The following is a 24302-nucleotide window of genomic DNA, read 5'->3' on the forward strand; positions in this document are numbered from 1 at the left end:
AAAAGTAAACTGCTCTCCTTATGTTGGGCCGCTAGATTTTTGTTTAAAAGTCCTTTAATGAATGAAACGTGCATTTTACCTATCTAATGTGCGGGGCTGCTGCGTAAGAAAGGGTTCACATTAGTCACGTGTCCTGCCAACACATAGTGTCAAGATCTGATCACCTTCCCCCCCCCCCCCCACCAACTACTTGCCTTGAAGCGAGAAGTGATCCCAAACGATCCGATAATTTATACAGCGTTTTCTTGTAAAATCGCGCGACAACTGAAATTTAAAGTGGCAAAAAGGGGAGCCATTCAGAAAGGCGCAGATTATACAAACTTTCCTTTTCTTTTAATTCTTTTGCACTCTCAGTTTCCCGGTCTCGTATTCATGTATACGTATCTGGTATTTGGGCCATTTACTCTTTTTTACATAGGAAAGGTTACCGCCACAATATTGGGTGGGGTGGGGTGGGTAGAGGGACACAAGGTAGGAACACCACTCCTCATACGCACATCAACAATATTCGAAGTGGTGATACTTATGAATCATCCATTTGGAAGACAAAGAGTACATTTCAGTGGAGAGTCTCGAAACTAAATAAAGAAATCCAAATGGCCGATAAATACAAAGAGACTGGGTCGAGAGGCCAGTGAGAATTCATGTAAACTCATATCGGCTTCAAACACTACTAAGAACAATGTAATTTGGTAATATCAACTAAGTTGAAATTGTAAATTGGCAACGTAAAGTGTTAAAAAGCTGACGTTTCGAGCGTTAGCCTTTCATCAGAGCCCTTCATTTATCGCTCTGACGATGGGCTAACGCTTGAAATGTCAGCTTTTTAACTCTTTACGGTGGCCAGTTTACAATGTCAACTTAGTTGATATTACCAACTTACCTTGTTACCCCCACCGACGCAGTACCACAGTTTCTTCAGAAACTTACCCCCTTTATTCATTTGACTACTGAGAACAAGTCGAGTTTAGTGTAAAAGGTGCTGCGACTTAAGTTATTTCTTATTGTTTGAACGTAGAGAAGCAAAGGAAACCATCCCTAGCCTGCGTTGGACGTACACGCACTAAAAAGTATCAACAACTACGCATTTAAATAAAAACATTTATTTAAGAAAAAGATGCCGGCTACTGAAATCTCCTAGACCCGTTATCCTGTTATATTTATGAAAAACGAAAACATCTCGACGCAAACCTTCAAGTTCTGATCTTCAATGATTAATTTGCATGGTTTATTAAAAACTCATCAAAAGAGATCATCGAATATATGGAAAGCACCGAATCAAAACAAAAAGGACAAAAGCTGTTTTACCTCTCCCTACATTACCCTACAAAAAATTAACCCTTCGCCACAAAATGAGCCTCTGATAATAAAAGGTTCAATTATTCAGAACTACCTGTTTATTCTAACCTAAAGTCGGAAACGAATCATTCATATTCTACCGGTCAATTTATAATATCAACTACAACTACAGAGTCTAAAAACCTCCTATCAATAGGTATCGCGAGTTGTGCATCTCGCAGTGCACCGTCACTGTTACTTTAACGCACCAACCAAAGCACACAGTGTTCCGAAAACAAAAGTACAAGCCGAACGAGACAGTTTCACAGATTCCGAGGAGATCACTTGAGACTGACATGTATGCTGCTCAGGAGGCAAGCCCTCGGAAATTTTCGGAATTGGCACATTGATGGTGACGTTTTTCAAATCCTGTTAGAACATCGAAAAGGCATTCATTCATTGTTACACTCGAATAAAAAGCTAAAACGGTCAAGACAGTGTTCAATAGTCTAACACAGCATTAAAAAAATAACACCTTCTTTTCCTTCACTTTTAAACAATCTTCTAAAAAAATGTCTGACGTTTGCTGATCCGAAAGAGGTGAGAAGGGGTACTAATTTAACGAAGTGAAGCAGGAATGTTGAAGGAGGGCTATAATTAACGAGGACTGCAGCTAACGAGAAACTCAAACATTGTCGGCTACAACCGAAATTTGCAAACTATACTCACATTAGTTGTCAAATTGGCTTTGTAAATACATTCAGGAATGACTTTTTCGTTGTTACGTTCGTATTCCCTGAAGTCAGCAACCATCGCATCACTCCAGGTTGCGTTACGATGAACAAGTGGGTTGCTATTCAGTGAAGTGACCTTTGGTTTGTTACTTGAAACAAAATGTATATCAAAGTGATATTATAACAAAGAGTATTTTTAAATTATTATCTAGTCGTCAGCCATTATTACTCTCGGAAGCTGAACGCAACAACAACAACAACTTGAGAAAAAGAAGGTAGAAATTATAACAACAACAAAGACGATGAAGACGAAAACAGGCAAAGGCAACGTGATAACTGTATCAGAAATCTTTGCTGTATAATTGCTATTTATGAGCTGAAAGTAATGAAAATCTGTAGCCTTGCTAACTTGACATACTAGGCGAGAAAAAACGGTTAGACTTTTATTCTAAGACCTTCTTGAAGTCATTATACCCTCTCATGTTACCCTGAATTTGAGGTTTTGGCGCGTCTAAAATAACTTATTAATCGAGTATGACAGTTGTAAATAATTCCTTGGCTGTGTATCTTGCCTTGTGAAATCGGTGTTACAACGTATGTCTGTTATGGACAGTTCAGGAACTTGTTGTAGATAATTCACATAAAGTATATACTTACAAATATTTGTTCAGTAGCTTTAAGGATGGATCAATTGAGACGCTCTGACATCTTAAAAAGCCAGATATCCGCGGATAATAAAACACAATTCCAAAGCACATTTCATCGTCACCATCGATACCTCCCTATGGGAAAAGGCCCAGACCGGTTTATTATAAAATTTAAACTACAATATTTGGATCATATTTACTGTAGGTGCTCAGAGTGTTCGGGTGATAATGTTTAATTGTACGTACCTTGATCAGTTTCTTTGAATTCAAAGAATCATACTTGCAAAACTGGATGAGGTCATCACCCTAAAACAACGAGTGTAAAATCTATTCGATATCATGTTGAGATAAGTGACGTACCTTCACTGACTAGTACTTTTTAATTTTGTTATATTTCACTTTTCTCATAACATAACAAATCTGGCTTAAACAAAAATTTTTCATGCAACAGCTATTTTCATTCCCAATGATCATGATCATCTCTATATGAAATACTCTTTCCGATGTTTAAAAATTGTCATTAAATCATATGGAGCTAGTTTCATGGGATTTTCACAATGTAATGGATCAAATACTTTTAAGCTACTTCTGACAAAATGGGTGGTGTGTGTGACTTTTTTTGTTACTAAATAGTCGAAACAGTAGCTCAGTCTATACGGGATCAGAAAGCAGTCAGCACAGATGTGAACTCTGATTGATCTCTGTGGGTGTTACGTAAGCCATTATGTGTTTCTTTACCTAAGAAAAGCCGTATTTAACCTTCTCTCCTTCTCTCTGTCTTTGGGAAGATTGATTGAATCAGCACCTGCGCGCACATGCTTTAGAATTTCCTTCGACAATTTTTGTCATGTTGCGTTACATCATCATTCTAAGACGTGCGCGCCAGTTTGTTTGTCATAAACCACGCGGTTACATTTTTACAGCCCTCAAAGGCGTAAGTTTTGCTATATTTTGCCTTTTTCTTCCCCTTTTATGTAGTCATTCAGCCAATATGCATGTTTTCACAGTTTTGAGGGTTAATTAAACTTTTTCAAGCCACACGGTCTTCGTACTTGCGGGGGCCCGCACCCGTCTCTCGAAAGTCCCAGTATATTGGCGGGCCCAAAGCTATGTTTTAGAATCAAAATTTAAAGAATAAAGAAGCAGGCTCATTTTGTCCAGTCTATTTTGTTTCTTTAGCAGAAAGGTTTTCTTTTGTCTAATTGTCAAAAATTCTTAAACCCTTGTCTTGCACGACAACAGAACAGCTTTGCGGGCCCGACAAGTTATCGGGACCTTCGAGAAGCGGGCGTCTGCTCTGTTTGGCTTTCAGGGGGTTTGCGTCGATCGTAATTCATTTTCTGTCACTCACCGGTTTGATATGAGCTTCCTTTTTTAAGAGCCGCAGTTTCTGAAAAGAAGGCTCAGCTAATAAAAATTCGGTCGGATCAGAATGGAATAAAAGGGAGAGTGAAAGTACAATTCTGTTGCCCTTTGGAGTCTGAGAAAGAAAGGGCGTGCGAGGATATCACCCAAGTGAAACTCCCCAACTTCCACTGTAAATGGTTTGAACTCAAGGTAACGTGTGATAGTGTAGTCTGATCGTCTGGGTGAGTGTAGTCCTGAGAAGGACTGTTGTCGGTAGTGGTGACTGACTTTTCGACAACCTGAGCGGATTTCATCATCAGAATTAAGTGAAAAAGTTATTGGTGTTGTCGAATGTTCTAAGTCCGGTTCGTATAAACTGATTGATCGGTTTAGCGATGATGTCATTGGCTGTAAGACTCAAGTGGCGTAAGCTGGTCGTGATCAGTTTATTTCGATCTAAAGTCAGGTCGTTCTGTTTGATTCGTTTGTAATATTAGTCACGTGAATAAGTAGTTTGTATGACGCTGGTAGCAGTTGACACCTGTCGAGGGGAGTTTGTTGGAAGTTAGTAAACCAGCTTTCCAGAGTCAGTTGTTTAAAGTCCACGGCAAGTGCTGTCTCTCTCATGTACGGGGCGTGGCAGTCGGAACAGTTCATCTTTGATACCGCTCCCTGTCTGTTCCTTGTTTGTTCTTGTCTCTGACGTTTGTTCATAGCTGACGTATTGTAATGATGGGTTTGTGGGCGAGACGGATAATGAATTTGATCATGAAGGGTTGCAGAATGTGCGCGATGTTCTCAGACATGCCCTATATGTAAAGTATAGTTGCTATAGTCGTAGGAGTTGCGTTGTCGTTTGTTTCGGTAGTTGCAGTAGGTCGGTGGATGAAGCTCACAGTTTTCCTCGCGCTTCGCTTTCGAGCAACTGTTGCATCCTGGAACAGATAATGTCCGTGCACAAATATCCGTGCATATTTTGGCGCCAGATAGAGGCTATTGTCTATGTATACAATGCCACAATTTCAGATTCTGTGATTTTGCCTTTCTGCTACCTACTATGTGCAATCGAAAGAGTTCGTTTCAAAATCAAAAAGTTTTTTCCATGCTGTTTCTACTGATCATTTTCATGTGATTTTTCCTTCGCATAACTACTGATTGTTCCTCGACCCAACCATTAGTTTCTTCAAACAACAACAAACATATGAAACATATGTGTGAACTGCGGTTATGAGACGTATATGAGAACGATCCTTCGCAGTAAAGCACTATTTGAGCAATAGTGAAAATCAGACCTGAAAAAAATTTCAGGCCTGTACGGGACTCGAACCACTGACCTCTGCGATACTAGTGCAGCGCTCTACCAATTGAGCTCAATTGGTAGAGCGCTGCACTAGTATCGCAGAGGTCAGTGGTTCGAGTCCCGTACAGGCCTGAAATTTTTTTCAGGTCTGATTTTCACTATTGCTCAAATAGTGCTTTACTGCGAAGGATCGTTCTCATATACATTAGTTTCTTATTAATTACAGAAGCAAAGATCTCACAGACCTTGCCACGCTACTTACCTGCTCCTTCGGAAAGTCAAACTTGTCTGTACAATCAATTTCTGGTAATTCCTTCCCATTACGAACATGTTTAATCCAGGCGGCGCGACCTAGAGCAAATAAAAGCTTTCTGACTGGATTTTTAGGTAATTACCGGTAAAATACGTTGTCATCAGAAAATTATGTAAAAGCTTACTTAAACGGAGAGGAAAAATTATACGCATTTTCAATTTTGAAAATTTTGTCTGAAATCAAGGTGTTTTGAGAAGATTAAGTTGTTGCTAGGGTCATGAAGAATAACCGCATCTTTTGACTTTGATTTGATTATTCATGTCTTTACTCAGAAGGCGACTCAGTCACAAGATTTTGCGGGTGAGTAAAGGAGCGAGTGAGTGAGTAAGTAAGTAAGAAGGCGATTGCGAGAGCTGACATAAATGAAAGATAGAAGAGAGAAAGGAAAAAAGAAAGAAGGAAGGAACAAATACAAGAAAGCAAGGGGAAAAATTAAAGACAAAGTGAAATAAACAATGTTCATAACTTACCTGCTGAGTGCATGTGGGTATTAGCTGCAAATATTTTGATTCCTTTTCCTGGCAAAGACGTAGAATTGAACTTATCCTGAGAAAAAGCAAAAAAAGATAGTAAAAACATCATGGACTGATTAATCCAAGCTAAAACTTTCGAAGTAGATAGGAAAACTTTTTCCATTAGTAAAAAGCACATCTTTAGCCAGTTCTTTTTTTCAAAAGACTGTGGAAAAAACTTCACTTGGCAAAAACTGATAAACCTCACAGTAACGGCTGATCTTTTGGCGTTCGCATCTCAATTTTTCATTTGTACGGTAATTTCTAACCTCGGTGCATTGATGCATGCAGTAGCCAACCAACACCCAAACTTTCTGATCTTTTGGCGTTCACATCTCAATTTTTCATTTGTACGGTAATTTCTAACCTCGGTGCATTGATGCATGCAGTAGCCAACCAAAACCCAATCTTTCTGTTTAGGAGGAATAATTTGCCAATCATCCAGTTTGGTTCCCAGATACACCATTCCAGCGTCATAAGTCCGAACATTCTGAGTGTAATACAGATCAAATCCTGAGCTGTCTATTTTTCCTGAGCAGAATAAAGTAAGCCATATTGTTAGTATACGAATTAGTCAGTAACCCACGTAGTACGTAATCCAGAACTGATTTTTTGACTGAGGATGTGACTGACCAGCGAGATAAAGAAACTATTTTATTTTCCTCGATTTTGCGTCAAGTGTAAACTTATGGTGTTTAACCACATTTATAACTGACAAATAAAATTAAAACTTGTAAGTTTACTGGATTGCGGAGTTTTTCAATCAAGTTTTTTCTTGATTGCGTTTACGGCGTGAAAAAAAAAGTTTTAAATAATGTGACCATTTTACTGGATCAGGCAATAGGCTCCTGAATGGGTTAAAGCGCAGTTTAAGGACAAATATAATTTTCAAGACTGGTCAGGAAAAGAGTTATTTCCAGCACGTATACTACACTGATAGAGAATTGAATCTTTAACTGACTCTTTTGGCATTCAGCCATGGTATGGTATTTCCCAGGCTGCAGTCCCGTCCTTATAAACTGAATGTTTTTGCTTCTTACCTTCCTTTTTTCCCGGATTACTGTAAAAGATTTCTAGCAAATAGATTTTGGGCAGATCTTCGCCACCGATTGGGAAACCAACATGGTCTGGTAAGTTGATGTGGGTCTGTTATCGGAAGAAAGGTGAAAAAACGAAACTAATCAATCTTGAAAAGAATTCTCAGAAATATCATGCGGCCATGTTTCTTTGGGTTGCAGACTTGCTAAAAAAAAAACCAAAATTAGCAAACAAAAGGAGGTAAAAAAATCCTTATTTTCAATGCCTACTTCACAAAAGCTTTTCAGTCTTTCAATTTCGGTTGTTGTCAATTAGAAAAATACATATGCACTGACCTCTATCCCTGCACCAGCGACAGCAATTGAATTGAATCCTTTACACTTTGCAAACATATTATTGGCAAAGCAATCACCCCCTTGAAGGAAGAATTCGCTGGCGAAGTTGTAATCAGTGTAACACTGGAACAGCGCCATATGATGAACCAAGTCTTTGTTTTCTGCTTGGATCTTAGCTTCGAACTAAATGGCGGAAGGGAAGGAAAATCTGAGGTTAAATGTACTTTTACTTAAACGCATCGATTTCAATTCGTGATCACTAATCTTAATTGAATATAGAAGGATAGCTAACATCTCAAGTCACTTCTTGCCTCACATGCTGACTTAAGCTTTGGCTCCCAGTTGGTACGAAGCCATGCACTCAGCCGAAATGCGAGCATGCTTCACCCTACCTGGACAGTCATAGCCCTGATTAGTTATAATCTTCGTAACCTGCCCAAAAAATATAGAGAGCTCTCAAGAATCGGAGCAAAAAAGACAAGAGCGGCGCAACTTACGTATATCAAGGAACGTACGCACATACGGTTGTGCGGAAGTTGGCCTGCTAGCAGCCCCTCATTATGGTGCCTCTGGACAAGCATTTCTCAGCCCGCGTGAAAATTTAAAATGAGTCGGGAATAGGTCTGCCGGGGGCATGGCACTAATATTGAGGGCCTCTCATTTTTAGTGCTTGACACTCAGTAGACCACTCACTGCTGCACTTTACTTTAAGACTTAGACTTTCTCGCGAGCCAAGAAACGCTTGTAAGAATGACAGCTTTCTTACAAGCTACCTGGAAATCCATGTATGCATATGTATATTTCTAATGTAAATTGAATTGTACACAAATTTGATTGATTGTTGCTTGTGATCAGGGCAGACACGTAGATAACGTTAACCGAACGACTTTAGCATTTTCATGATATAATTAACGAATAGATTCCACGTTTCCGCGTGTCTTTTCGAGATGACATCTGCTAAGCACATCAGTGACACACTTGGCTGCACCTCGTTGCCAGTTTTCGTTTTTACCTCAGAGTCTTCAACAGTCACATCGGTCGGCTTTTTTGAACGAGTTCGTGTCGACACTCTACCGAGATCTGACGATTCAAGCCATTATAATACCTTTGCTAATACCAACAATGTTTTCAGTCAATGATGAATTTCAAAACGAAACTTACGGACGCCGTTCCTGCGACCATCATGGATAATTACGAGAAAGAAGAAGAAATTTAAAGAAAACGACAAAACTTTTGAGTTTAAAAGACATGTTTCCACAGAAACCTCTGTCATCTTCAGTTGATTAACAAAGCGTTACAAGTTCAATTTATAAGTACATGCTAATTAAGCTACTAACAACAGAAAACGTGACAATGTGAAAATTATAAGGATAGCTTTAGATTTACATGATGTAATTGTTGATTCAAAGAAGGTTGTTCTCTTTGAATGTGAATAGCTTCTTTTGTCTTGAGTTGGAAACTCGTAGAGGCGTGAGCTAAGATATGGAAACAATCTACTGAACACAAGGCGCGCCTTGTGTTCAGTAGATCGCGCTTTGTGTTCAGTAGATTGTTTCCATATCTTAGATAACGCCTCTACGAGTTTCCAACTCAAGATAAAAGAAGCTATTCACATTCAAAGAGAACAACCTTCTTTGAATCAACAATTACATCATGTAAATCTAAAGCTATCCTTATAATTTTCACATTGTCACGTTTTCTGTTGTTAGTAGCTTAATTAGCATGTACTTATAAAGTCAACTTGTAACGCTTTGTTAATCAACTGAAGATGACAGAGGTTTCTGTGGAAACATGTCTTTTAAACTCAAAAGTTTTGTCGTTTTCTTTAAATTTCTGACTTGCCTGCTGACATCAAGATCGTTTGAAACAATCTAACTTCTAAACAACTAGTTACGTACAGTGCTACTAGAAATATTACCCTAGTGATGTGGTGCTTGGATTTCAAGTTGGGACCTCGTGAGACTGTACACCAGTAGGTTGATTTTCTTGAAGGAATGGTTACCTGTACAGAGAGACAAAGCAGGTAAAAAATTCAACAGTCTACATGCATTGATAAATGACGAAAGCTTACAAGCACATACGACTTAGGGATGTTGTACGCGGTAAAAAGAACAACGTGACCAAGATCATGTCTGCGTAAACTATACGTCTCAAAGAAAGATATTTCATGATGATGCCCAGAATTTAATTGAAGAGTTGTTGATCAACGATCAGAACACCATGACACCGGCATTTCATTGATCCTGAGTTGAACTATTCGTTTTAAATGTAAAAGAAAACGGAATGTTTTTTTAAAACTATTTGCGTTTCACATACAGCCCTCATTACTCCTTTTAACAAGTTGGAGGGATGGTATTTTTATGGGTACTTTAGTGTAGTTATCTTGATGGAGTAATACTTGATTAAATGTTTTTCCTTCTTCAGGAAAAGACTAAAGGAATTTCTTTTGAAACCAATAGTTTTACTTTACTTGTGTTTATTCTTAACTGATTCTATTTTATCCATCTTTGATCTATCTTCGTTTAAATGCACATCACTCTCCAATCTTCTTATTACGAAACTGTTCGCATTCTTACGTTCCTTGCAGTGAACCTGAATGTCTTCTCTCCGCTTTCGCCGTTGTCAGCGGCTCTCTTGTTCCTTTTGACAAACGATATCATTCTCCTTGACACTCTGAAAACTTGTTTTGGAATTTCCATCGGCGAGTCTGGGTTCTCTGAGTGAAACGCAAATATGACATTTGTGTCTCCTTTCTGTATTAGTGAGGAAATTCAGTAACAAAATTAACTTTGAGAATTGTTTTCTTCACCATTTTGTATCATGTCACATTAAAACTGAGAAAATTTGGCCTGCTCTAGTTTATTCACCTTGCAAAGGCATTAGAAGATCCAACCATGTTACATGATAACGAGAAGTCCAACATTACAATTCTGCCCGCAAGTTTACTTTCCATCCATGGGAAGATCGTACGAGGTAGTTCAATAATGTTTAGCTCTAGGCTTGGTAACAACTAGCTACAGCTGGAGTGAGAGGAAGAGGAGTGGTTGCCCAATAATGTTCTATGATGGCTTTGTTTTCGAAGTACGCTCCGAGGTTCAAATTTTATTTTTTCACCTGTAGCACTTTCACCCAAACGGACCCTTGTGTAAGATCTGGAATAGATTGACTGCACCCTCCTTTCAGTCCAGAGAAATGTTGTACTGAAAAAACTTTTTGATTGACACGAAGACCGAGTATTTTGGTCAATAACTGTGAGACAAAAATTAGTTTTCCTTTATTACTCTCGAAATAAAAAAAAAATCTTCATGGACTGTAAGATCTTTTGAAACGCCACGTGTCAATGTTGTTTATCCTCTTTCATACCTCAACATTATTAAAAGTCAGTTTTTTAATCGATTCCTTTTTCAGGTAATAATGATAGGAATCACCCACAAGAGACACGTGTGAGCTTGTTCACCCTCTCCCCCACAGGATGGTTTGCTTACCTCAAATTTCCTGTCCCAAGGATCGTGCGTGTCAAATTTTCTTTGAAATCTTAACACCGCTTTCCCACCACTTTCTTTGTACCCAGTGAGTTCATAGTCTTGTTGATGGTCGACAACCAGACTTGAACTGGATGTTGCAAAATGATCCTGGAGGAAGAAAAATGTTCTACTTAAATTTTCCCTTTGCGCAAGCCGATTTAGGAGAGGAGCCGAGAGGCCGCGGCCTGCCTTTTTTTTCTTGTATTTTCAAAACATTTTTGTACGACCCCAACCCTTCTAATCGTCCTTTGAGTGTTGTTTATAAAATGATCTTTAATTCGATCTTCCGAAACGTTAACGTTACTTTACTTTACATCACGAAGACGCCCACAATGCTGTATGCTGCATCTCCTGAAAAGTGAAGTTTTCATTCGGGGGAGGGTGGGGGACTCGGCCCCCTCTTTCTGAATTTTCTGGATCCGCCCCTGCTTTGCACTGAAAATGCTTTTCGCACGCGCTTCTTGGGTAGCTCTGAGGTGATCGGCTAATTATTACTGGCTCCTGGACAGCTTAAGTGCAACAAAATCAATCACAGAGAAGAAATTTATTTCCATAAACGAGGCGATCGCTCCGAATGATACGAACTGATGACTGCAAAGTCTGATCTGGCGGTATTTGATACCAAGTGCGATAGATAGGGTGAAATTTGCTCGACACCTTGGTCACGTCGGTCTATATGCTCCTCTTTTCACCTTATTCTGTAGATGATCATTCGTCAAAATATTTCATATTATGCATTCATTTTATAGTTACTGATCAAATTACTGAATTTCTTCTGTTCGCGTCGAAAAGCATGATCATAATATCTTCAACGCGCGTTGGTAACATGCCTCTGTTGACTATTCATATGAAGGTATCGATGTTGGGGCAGTTATCCACAGGACGCTTTCACTTTTCGTGAAGGTTCTTTTTTTTTAATTTTACAAACATTACTAACTTTGAATTCTAATCTCTTTTTGTATTGTTTTTCTTGTTCGCTTGTTTTTAACTTAGCAAAAAATTGCAGGCAAAGGAAAACTTTGCTTTATGTTATGCCGGAAGGTGGAGAAGCTGAGTTTACGAGCTCTTTTCTCTCCCTTTCGAGTCTTTATATGTTTACGAGTTTACGATCTTTAAAGTTCTGTGCATGTGTGTTGAAAAATTGCTTTGAATTTAAGCAATAGGTAAGCAATATCTATATGATAAACAAAAAATCATATGCGCACTTGCGAAGATGTATTCATCCCCTAGTGTTGATACGCTCACACTCGCTAACAGCATTATCAACATTCGAAGATAAAATTCGTATCCATGCGTGGCCAAGTAATATCTTATGTATTATCATAATCTCCATGTAATACCTTTAAATTTCCTTTACCGTCTTTGACCCAGCCTATCACAACATCACTACCGATCATGGCTCCATTTTCTGAAAACCCAAGTCCTACCCATCCAGTGCTCACCGCTTCCATGGCGAAATAAATCATTTTTGCGTCCAAATCAGTACTCCAATACAGTTTCATCTTCTCATGGGTATCTAGGACGGCATTATGGTCGAACTCCGACATGAGATCAGCTTCTGCAGCTGACTTGCAACATACTAAGCACAAGCTTAGGAGAAGAACCAGTGGAGATACCATTGGTGAATCACTGAATCAAAACAGAAAGATACACACAATTACTAAAGAAATAGCGTGAATTACTTTTGGTATTACGGATGTCAGGTTTAAAACTTTTTGGCAGATCAATTCTTCGTCTATTAAATTCACATACCCTAAGGTTAATCTGGCAGAAAAAATATGCGTGTAGGGGCATGCATCTCCGGAATACTGCATAATTACAATGAGTTTACAAAAATGCAGACTAATACTGATGACAGATTACCAGCTGCAGTTGAATGGAAACACTTTAATCACTTGAAAAGAATCAGAGGAAACAAAGTTGGGGCTATTAATTGATGAAAAAAAAAAAAAAAAAAAACCATCCAAGACAGCGATATTTTCTTTAAAAGTTAATCATCCAAATGCATAAGTAATCTTCGTTTTCCATCACTCCACAAATACCGCGTGATAATTGTACTCGTCTACGGCGTTATTTGTACAGTACGGAGTGCAATTGGATAATAAGTCTTGATAGTTCAGATTTACAATATCTTAGGCCCTAATTAAATTTTTTCTTTCAAATCCCTTAAGTTTAATCCAAGTCACAAAATTTGGTGCAAAAGAATACGTAAAATGTCAAATACAAATTTCTGAAAGATGAAAATGAGTTTAAAAACAATTTTAGCTTTCGTAAAAAAGTTGCCAGTTACCTGGTGGGTTGAGTAATTCCTTGTATTAATTATTGTATATAAGAACGATCCTTCGCAGTAAAGCACTATTTGAGCAATAGTGGAAATCAGACCTGAAAAAAATCAGGCCTGTACGGGATTCGAACCACTGACCTCTGCGATACTAGTGCAGCGCTCTACCAATTGAGCTAACAAGCCAACTGGGGGCAGGCCATCAAATTAATTCGATATAAACCCGTAGATGATAAATCGAACAACAACAAACATATGAAACATATGAGTGAACTGCGGTTATGAGACGTATATAAGAACGATCCTTCGCAGTAAAGCACTATTTGAGCAATAGTTCCACTATTGCTCAAATAGTGCTTTACTGCGAAGGATCGTTCTTATATACGTCTCATAACCGCAGTTCACTCATATGTTTCATATGTTTGTTGTTGTTCGATTTATCATCTACGGGTTTATATCGAATTAATTTGATGGCCTGCTCCCAGTTGGCTTGTTAGCTCAATTGGTAGAGCGCTGCACTAGTATCGCAGAGGTCAGTGGTTCGAATCCCGTACAGGCCTGATTTTTTTCAGGTCTGATTTCCACTATTGCTCAAATAGTGCTTTACTGCGAAGGATCGTTCTTATATACGTCTCATAACCGCAGTTCACTCATATGTTTCATATGTTTGTTGTTGTTCGATTTATCATCTACGGGTTTATATCGAATTAATTTGATGGCCTGCTCCCAGTTGGCTTGTTAGCTCAATTGGTAGAGCGCTGCACTAGTATCGCAGAGGTCAGTGGTTCGAATCCCGTACAGGCCTGATTTTTTTCAGGTCTGATTTCCACTATTGCTCAAATAGTGCTTTACTGCGAAGGATCGTTCTTATATACGTCTCATAACCGCAGTTCACTCATATGTTTTATATGTTTGTTGTTGTTCGATTAATTATTGTGTTGTTTAATTCCTTGTGCTAGGCGGAAATAAAGTGAGTTGATTACTAAGTTATCTGTTTTCAGCCACAAAGGAAACAAAGAAAAGAAAATTAAATACCAATTTATCCAATTTTAGTGTTTACCCAAAATATTTTCTCAGCCTTCTCTGTAATCTCTTAATTTTAGGGTCACGGCTTTTAATGATACTGAAGCAAAAAGAGATAAACAGCATCTTCTCTCTCGGCTATCCCCAGATTGATTGCGGCTCCTTATAATTTCTCACATTTACTTCGATTCACCTTGAATGTTTGAAACGAATCGAGAGATAATTGAAAAAAAGGTTGACAAAGCGAAGCACGAGGCTCACTTCTTGACATTTGTGAGGAGCGTTGTCACCGGAACTTGAAAGAGCCTTTTATCAACACTGAGTTCGATATGAATGGTTGTCTGGGAAAGACCTTTTTCCCCTTTCTTTCCTCCTCTCGAGATCTTTTGCATGATCAAGACCAGCTCGATAAGCTCCCAACTTGCTTTGGGTCGTATGTATAGTTGGTGTATTGGTATGCGATGGTTTTCAAAGGTGAACGAAGTCCCCGTTCAAATTTCCATGATAAATAAAACATAGATGAGTTCATTTACTTAATATATTCCAGAATCAACATTGAATGGTCAACTGATTTCCGGGTCATGAAGCTTTGCTGAAAGGGAACACCCCTTAATGTCTCAGCACCGGTGGGTCCGAGCATGAGGAAATGATGGGTTATTTTGCGCTTGAAAACTCTTTCTTTCATGAATTTCACTTTTTAAGCTCATATCTGGCAAGACAGCTACAAGCAAAATGTTTTCATACTAATTTTTCTCCTGCCTTTAAAGGCATCGGCAAAATATTTGCCCATTTCCTCGTTTCATTTGCTTTCGCCGGATAGCTTTGACTTTGTCTGGATCGATCTATAAATGATGACTTTTTAAAAACTTCCCGAGTTAAAGTTAGACACTTAACGGAATGAGAGGACACTACATATGAATTAACTTGAAATAGTATATATCACCCCGCGAGATCAACGATTGTGACGAGCTGATTCGATTCAATAAATTTTTTTTACCAAGTCGTGGGTGGTTTTTGCAACAGTAGATTGTAATGATTCTTTGAGAAATAAATCGTGGTTAGACAGGTTGAAAATTGCTGTAAAGCAAAATTTATCTCTAATAGTGACCTACTTCAATTTATTACCAGCTACCGAGCTTTTAAAATTCAATAAAATGGAAGCACTGTGACAAAAGCAAATTCTTACGTTGGTATTTGGCTGTGATGAGAGTACCTTTAGTTGACTTGGTTTTCGTAATGAGTCGATCTCTGATGAGAATATGCTGAGGATGTACCGTGCCGACTGAACGTTTGCTTGAAGATAAAATGACTGAAGCTTCCCTGATCTTTTATTATATTCGTACCACCTTTAAACTCGTATCTTTCCCTGATTGGTCGGATTGTCAACTTTAAGTCAACTGAGACCAATAGTCTCGTTTTCACGAAAGAACGACGATACTCTTAAAAAGACTGCAGATATCCTTTCAAATGACCCTTCCTAGGAAATGAAATCGCACGCTGTGCAAAGTAGTCTGACGCCAGATTGCAGGCTCAAGCTTCTGTGCTACATATCAGCATTAGGTCTCGATTTTTTACTTCCATTCTATTTTAAGGTGGGTTAATGACTGCTTGAAAAGATGTGTTTGTCTACGATAAGAGATGCAGACGAGGACATTGAGGCGCCTTCTTGTTTAGGACTTGCTCGCAGAAGTATTCGGTTCATAACAATCCGATAGGAAAACTGGTACAGTTAGACCGTTTGTATTAGTCGTGAGAAATAAAGCAAAGATTTCTTTTCCAAGCCTGAAGAAACACAAGAGCGGAAAAATGCACCTTTTTAGAACTTTTGAGGTTTCTTTGTTCAACCACAACCCATGACAAAACGAAGGACGCATGATTAGGGAATAATTACTTTAAAAAAAAAAAACCCAGGTGATTTCGTTTTTCTTTTCACTAGATAAGTGTAGCTGTTTTGAATGAGCCCCAAGGGTTTTCGTCACTTAAGAAATCAGAATCTATCCTTTGAAGAAATGAAGTTTCTGAAAACTAGATTTCAACTAAGATGTAGGTTCTTATAGACCGAATTCATAAATGGCGGACACACGCGAAAAAACTGGTACTCAGATATGAAAACGAGGCGTTTTAGGATTAACAACTTTCGTTTACAAGCTTTACACTAGGGAGTTTGCAATAGTCTTAGGTTAGAAGCGCTATTTAGCCAAATGGGTCGTTTAGATCGTTTTGCGTGGTCAATTTCGAAATAAGTGAACCCAATATTAGATATAAGTCAAATATCTATTGTTGTGTGCCCAGTTGTACACAGAAGGGAACTGTTGATCCGGAAGGGAATCGAGTTGGAGTTTTTGGTTTCCCAAAGGACCAAAATCTTCGAAAAGAATGGCTAGTTAAACTACGGCGAGATGTTGGCCTGCATTTCAAACTCACAGAGGCCACAAAGGTATGCTCTTTGCATTTTCACTCCAACTGAGAGCCCCAACCCCTTTAGGAAAGTTTAAGCTTCTGTTGAAGAACATCGCCAGAACTTGAATCAACAACAGCTGCCATGAACTGCCCTTTCCTGTCTCGAAATGTTCAGTAAGGATTGCGTGACAGGCAGACCCATAAGTCCTGGGCAAGAGCACCCGTCTTTACCAGTAAAACTGGCATTCTTCCTTTATATTCAGTATTAATTCTTTGGGAACGTTGAGTTATGCTTGAACGTTTTTTAGAGGACTCACGTATGAAAATCATTTTAATAACTAATAGCAAGTCTTTATCCGCTGTCGTCACCACGGTCAACAACCTAATTTTCTCATACTTTTATTAATTAATGCGGGAAATATAGCTGGGGAAAAAAGAGTGAAGCAAAACTAAACGTACAAGGCCTTCAATAACCATCGTTAGGTAGCTTCTCGAGTTATTTTATTGTTCAGACACTACATAACGTCTACAGAATCAATAAGAAATCGTGAGATTATTGAGATGTTACCTCCCCTGGCGAGAAGATCTACCTGCGTTTTCAAAGTTAAATCAAAGCAGTCGTAAAACTTCAGGTGACTCTTGATGTTTCTTCTGCATGTTTCTGTCGCCTCACTCAAAGCATTTGTCGGGTTACAACCACTGCATCCACAAGGCCCTCCAACAAGTTCAGAGTAGCCACAGGTTGTCATTACATATACACAACTGTGCAAAAGCGCACCGTGGTACAGATTATCGACGCAGAAGTACTCTGATTATGTGTCACACGTGAAGACGTTCATTTTATCTATATATATCGAAAGTGTCAAAGTAAGTGATCGTATCAGTTATTGCGTGCTAAGCGCTTGATGTTTGGTCATGATTCCCAGCGGACAGTTGTACACAGGACAATACCTATCGGCGTATATCTTCTCTCATCTAATAATGTGGGAAGGAAGTAAAAACACAATAACATGACAAGTATACAATGTGTTCCTACACCAATCAAGATGTAAAAAATTACCACTGATTAGATGAACTTTGAAAGCTTATCTGATGAAGCCTGAAAAACAGTCATCAGATCTAGATTGCATTTGGTGAATGAAAAAGTGGAGGGGGTAGATTCAGCGGAAAAAATCCCCCACAAGCATTCAACTACAATTTTTGGTTCGCAAACAAATAGTACTGAATATGAAGGAAGAATGCTCTTGTCTATGGTAAAGACGCTTGCCCTTGCCGCCTGTCACGCAATCTTTACATAACATTTAGATCAGCGGAGGGCAGTCAACGGCTGCGGCTTTTGAAGCAAATACACAATCCATGTTCCTGCACTAATCAAGATGTTAAAAAATTACAGACCACTGATTAGATAAGCTTTGAAAGCTTGTTTAATGAAGCCTGTAAAATGTCAACAGATCAGTGAATGAAAAAGAGGAAAAATTCCCCCAAAAAAGTATTCAAGCATAGTTCAACGTCCCAAACGAAAAAATTGAATACAGAGGAAAAGTGCCAGTGTTTCTGGTAAAGACACTTGTTCTTGCAATATTGTGGCCCAGGACTTGTGGGTCTGCTTGTCACGCAAACCTTATCGAACATTTCGAGACAGTGGAGCCAGTTTACGGGGAGTGCATGACAGAGGTATGCGAAGCGAAACGGAATTGGCGCGTTGTTGTGTCGCTGTTTCTATTTTCTTCATTAAATGAAGAAATTTTCTGGTCGAGCTGTTTTTCTTCGTTCGATTCATCTAATGAACTTGGGCCTATATTTGCCAGCCATTCTGACACTTCGTCGTCGGAAATATGATCTAAATATTGTTTTATTTTCGTAACTACAATCCAATTCTTCGCTTGCGCGATGCGAGTAAAACCTGTTTAACTGGTACTACAATAGACGAGTACAAATACCGCGTGATATTTGTAGTCGTCTATGGCGTTATTTGTACTCGTCTAGGTGTAGTTGGATAATAAGTCTTGATATTTCAGATTTACAATATCTTAGGCCCGAATTAAATTTACTTTTCTTCTTTTACTTTCAAATCCCCTAGAGTTAATCCAAGTCACAAAATTTAGTACAAGAGAATATGTAAAATGCCTTTTACAAATTGCTGAAAGATGACAATGAGTTTACAAACAATTTCAGTTTCGCAAAAAAAGTTGCCAGTAACCTGGTGGGTTGAGCAATTCCTTGTATTAATTATTGTGTTGTATAATTCCTTGCGTTAGGCGGAACTGAAGTGAGTTGATTACTGATTTATCTGTTTTCGGTCACAAAGGAAATAAAGAAAAACAAATTAAATACCAATTTATCCAATTTTAGTGTTTAACCAAACTATTTTCTCGGCCTTGTTTTTAATCCTTTAATTTCAGAGTCACGGCGTTTAATGATGCTGAGGCAAAAAGTGGTAAACAGCATCTTCTCTCTCGGCTCTTCCCATACTGCTTGGGGCCTCTTATAATTTCTCACATTTTACTTCGATTCACCTTGATAGTTTAAGAGCAAATGTGGCCAAAAATCGGACATTTTCAAAATATGGTCGCAACAGCAAAAAAAATCGATTCGGCTCATATTCTCAAGTTAGGTAGACCTTATGGTGAAACAAAGCACTGTATAATAATAATAATAATAATAATAATAATAATAATAATAATAATAATAATAATTTGATATTTATATTGCGCAAATTAACATGTGGATATGATCAAATGCGCATCACAACACTTTTCGGGGGACTTTGGCCGGACTGCATAAGCAGTTTACAAACAATCGAAGGAAACTTATTTAAAGATGCCCCCTCCCCCCAATTCCCAGTAAACAGGCCAGACCACATCACAGTGAATCTCGTGAGTGGGTTCTTTAACGTCCCCTACCTAACAAACTTAACTAATCACTAGATCAGGCGACGGGACCTACGGTTTATTCGTCCTTATCCGAGAAGACTAGAATGTCTATCCATTTCTTGATATTATAGAAAGGTAGCGCATTCTCCTCAGTTATTTTAAGACCTTGAGTGTTGGTCCCGCCGGGGCTCGAACCATCGACCTCGACCCCCCCCGCACAACAGTCCAGCGCTGTAACCAATTGAGCTAACCGATATTGAGCTAACCGATATTGAGCTAATCGATATTCAGCCATACTTCGTTTGGCTGAATATCGATTTATTTTCGAGAAAAATCGATTATAACTGATTTCGCCAAAATGCCGCTTTTGAAGCTCAAAATTTCAGACGAATCTCGAACCGTCGCGCCACGAATTGAAAACACTTGGACTGATAAAAAGTACCAAATCTTGAAAACAACATCAGTTCATATGTTGACAGCAATTTGAGCAATTCTTGATCGTTTATTTACACAATCTAATTGAATTTATCCGACCCTCTTCTAACAAGATTAAAATAGATCAAAAGTAACCCGCTTTTGAACTATGTGCTAAATAATATAATCGACTGAAAATCTGGCTTTTGGAAGGCGAAGCTAAGTGTAGTTCTTTTCGATCTCCAAAGGATTTTTTGAGGAAATGATTCAGTGTGATTTCATCAAATTTTAAAGTTGGATAAAATGAGCTGATTTGACGGTGCCGTCAGTTAGTCGAAAATGTACACATTTACTCCCAAACTCAATTGTTTCGCAGTTTACATCCAATCTATAGCTTATTTAACATACTAGCATCTTACCGTACGTCCATGTTGCTGTATCACAAAAGGGGATTGCATTCCTGAAATTGTTGCATCGCTCCCCTCATGATAGCGATATAACTTGGCAGGATAGTCAACACCACCTGATAATTATTCAGTTAAAAAGCGTATCTGGGGGTTTCTCTATTTCCGTTTCGTTGAAAAGGGGGTTGTAATTACTTTACGTAAGAAATCTTTGTCCAAATATACCCTCAGCCAAACCACGAACCAAACGTTGGCTGAATGTTGCTAGTTCAGAAACATGTTTTTCGTGTGCGGAATAACGCTAATTAATTCAAAAGACAACTCCACAAAAATAAAACATTAGACTGTGAAGCATGTGGCTACAGGAACTAAGGTCGAGAATTACATATAGGAAACAGGAGTAAACAATTATTTAACTCCGATCATAATTTAATATATCATAATTTATAGGTATGGTACTTCGATGGATTTAAGCTCAATTTAGGACCAAAAGAGCGAAAGCTAATCACTGCATATGTGCAACAGAGAAAAGTGCCTCAAAGAAAAGTTCCAAGAAAAGAAAAGTGCCTCCCAACTTTCGCTGAAATGTTTGTGCCAGCCAACGTTAACCAGTTTTATGATTATACTACTTCTCCCCCTGAAGCTGCTGTGCCTTGTTAGTAACTGTGCCAGTAGTAAGACTAAACCCTGGTTCACATATAATCGCAGGCGATCGGACGATTGCTGAAACCATTCAAACGAAGATCGCGAATGGCATGTTCACATATGATCGCAGCCGATCGCAGCGATTTGTGACAACCGAGTCCATGGTTTACCATTCAGCGGCAATACAATGTAACTCCAGTCTACCAACATAAACGCAAAGGACGCTGAACTTTTAATAGCTGTTAACATTCTGCTTCTGTTGTCTTTACTTAAACGGAGGATCGCTGCCAGATCAAAGAAGAAACGTCGCTTCTTGGTGCAGTAAGTCTTAAGAAAGAGAGAATTCTTTGCTAAAGCCATTGAACAAACAATCGTATTTTCTAATTTTTTCCATAAACTGTTCCGTGTCAATTTCACCTTCCATCTTGTCAAAACACACACACGTGTAAAAGTTGATAAACAGCTGGTTGTCATGGTATCATGCCGCTTGCATAGCATTATTGGACACATTCCAATCGCATTATCGCAGAACTTTGTTCACATATGATCGCACTCGATCGCACATATAGAACATGGTTCTATTCCTGCGATCGCCTGCGATCGCGATCGCACTCGATCGCACACGATCGCAGAGCTGTTCATATATAATCGCAAACATCGCTAGCGATCGAGTGCGATCGCCTGCGATCGTCTGCGATCATATGTGAGCCAGGCTTAAGACTCAGATAGCACGTTCTCATATTCCGTATGTAACATTCATCTTTTCCCGGTCCACAAAAGCTCACGTCTGCAAATAAAATCATTTCTGCGTATCTCGGAACTCAAGAAACACTTCGAGTAGACATTGCACCAGCTGATACACCAGACTCGAGCGCGGGTCGGTATACCTCACATCAAGGACTTGCATTTTTGCGGAAACAGTGGCTTTGAAAAGTCAACTCAATTACTTGGTTTATTTAATATTCTCGCCCAAGAAGGTAACCAAGTAAGCAGCGATCTATCCCCCCTCAAATATCTTTGGGTCCAAAGCCACCAATGCATTACATGGCGATCATAGAGCGTAGCTGATGCGTAATGACCAATTTAATATAACCCCGTTGTCTTGTCAAACCAGTACGTTCACGGCCATTACTCGTAAAAGCCAATCAATGCATCATATGGCGATATGTTCGGAGCATGGCTTGATATATCACAAGGAACTCTGCCCCTTGAACTTACACAAAGTAAGCCGACCAAGTGTTTCTATAGATACTCAGTGTGGTGTCAGCGATTAATGATAAAAACACCCCTTTGAATCTCATGTGATAGGTTTGATTGTTACTCGTTTTGAAAACAACATACCGTCAACCGAAGAAAATTAAGCACGAGTGCAGGGAAGTTGAAAACTTATTAACAGTAAAATGCAGTAATATTGTAGCGAGCGGTGGTTTAAATCACCGAACTGGGTTTATCTTTCGTTCTTTTTATCCTAAAATGAGTTTTATCCACTTAAACAATAATTCACCATACAAAAATATAAACTCGATAAGGATCGGGGTATAATAATTGTTTACTCCTGTTTCCTATATCTCGACCTTAGTTCCTGTAGCCAAGTGCACGTGCTTCACAATCCAATGTTGTATTTTTGCGGGGTTGTCTTTTGAATTTATTAGCGTTATTCCGCACACGAGAAACATGATTCTGAACTAGCAACATTCAGCTAACGTTAAATTTGGTTCGTGGTTTGGCTGAAGACTTATATTTGAACAAAGATCTCTTACGTGAAGTAATTACAGCCTCCTTTTCAACGAAATGGAAATAGAGAAACCCCCAGATACGCTTTGTAAACAATAATTATCAGGAGGTGTCGACTATCCTACCAAGTTATATCGCTATTATGGGAGCGATGCGACAATATCAGGAATGCAATCCCCTTTTGTGATACAGCAACATACACGGTAAGATGATAGTATGTTAAATAAGCTATTGATTGGATGTAAAATGCGAAACAATGACTTTGCGAGTTGATGTGTACATTTTCGACTAACTGACGGAACCGTCAAAGCAGCTCATTTTATCCATCTTTAAAATTTGATGAAATCACACTGAATCATTTCCCCAGAAAAATGATCCTTAGCAGATCGAAAAGAACTACAACACCGGCTTTGAGTCATATGTATAGTTAGTGCATTGGTATGCGATGGTTTTCAAATGTGAACGAAGTTTCCGTTCAAATTTCCATGACAAAAATCCATCAAATGAGTTCATTTGCTTAATTAATACATTTTCGACTTAGCATTGAATGATCAACTGATTTCCGGGTCATGGAGCTTTGCTGGAAGGGAACACCCCCAGTTATGTCTGCCGGTGGGTCCGAGCGTGAGGAAATGATGGTTTATTTTGCGCTTGAAAACTACCTCGCGCATGAAATTCACTTTTGAAGCTCATATCTGGCAAGATAGCTATAAGAAAAATGTTTTCATATTAATTTTTCTCCTGCCTTTGAAGGCAACGGCAAAATATTTGGCTCATTTCCTCGTTTCATTTGCTTTCACCGAATAGCTTTGACTTTGTTTGGATCGATCTATAGATGCTGACTTTTTTAAAAAACTTCTCGAGTTAAAGTTAAGCACTTTACGGAATGAGAGGATACCACATATAAATTAACTTGAAATAGTGCGTTTCACTTCGCGAGACCAACCATTGTGACGAGTTGATTTGATTTCAATACCCTTTTTTACCAAGTCGTGATTGATTTTTGCAATAATACATCGTGATGATTCTTTGAGAAATAAATCGTGGTTAGACAGGTTGAAAATTGCTGTAAAGCAAATTTATCTCTTAATAGTGACCTATAGCTACTTCAATGTATTACCAGCTACCGAGATTTTAAAATTCAACGAAATGGAAGCGCTTTGTGACAAAAGCAAATACTTACATTGGCATTTGGCTGTGATGAGAGTACCTTCGGTTGGCTTGGTTTTCGTAATGAGTCGATCTCTGATGAGAATATGCTGAGGACGTACCGTGCGGACAGGACGTTTGCTTGAAGATAAAATGAGCTTTCCTAGATCTGTTATTATATTCATATCACCTTTAAATTCTCGTATCTTTCCCTGATTGGTCGGTTTGTAAAGTCAACTGAGAGCAACAATCTCGTTTTCACGAAAGAACGACCATGCTCAGGAAATGAAAACGCACGCTGTCCAAAGTAGCCTGACGCCAGACTGCAGGCTCAAGCTTCTGTGCTGCACA

At 38.8% G+C, this 24302-nt stretch overlaps 1 protein-coding gene across 2 annotated transcripts; it reads right to left on the bottom strand.

Annotated features, from left to right (window-relative positions):
• Positions 1-1087: 1087 nt before the first annotated feature.
• Positions 1088-24128, bottom strand: LOC111343806 (DBH-like monooxygenase protein 1 homolog). 2 transcript variants are annotated; one of them, XM_022950999.2, is made up of 15 exons: positions 23986-24128; positions 12369-12657; positions 10990-11136; positions 10081-10257; positions 9423-9506; positions 7505-7687; positions 7172-7277; positions 6499-6662; positions 6090-6165; positions 5569-5657; positions 4011-4049; positions 2906-2965; positions 2670-2794; positions 2008-2161; positions 1088-1707 (listed from the first exon to the last, which is right to left on the bottom strand). In XM_022950999.2, exons 1-15 carry the CDS (start codon positions 23991-23993, stop codon positions 1534-1536), a joined length of 1875 nt encoding a protein of 624 aa, XP_022806734.2. In that variant the 5' UTR covers positions 23994-24128; the 3' UTR covers positions 1088-1533. The 2 variants fall into 2 exon arrangements, with proteins under 2 accessions (XP_022806734.2, XP_088608593.1); XM_088752467.1 differs by lacking the exon at positions 23986-24128 and adding an exon at positions 15519-15670.
• Positions 24129-24302: the final 174 nt, after the last annotated feature.

Source organism: Stylophora pistillata, chromosome 3 (genome assembly GCF_964205215.1).
Source record: "Stylophora pistillata chromosome 3, jaStyPist1.2, whole genome shotgun sequence".
NCBI lineage: Eukaryota > Metazoa > Cnidaria > Anthozoa > Scleractinia > Pocilloporidae > Stylophora > Stylophora pistillata.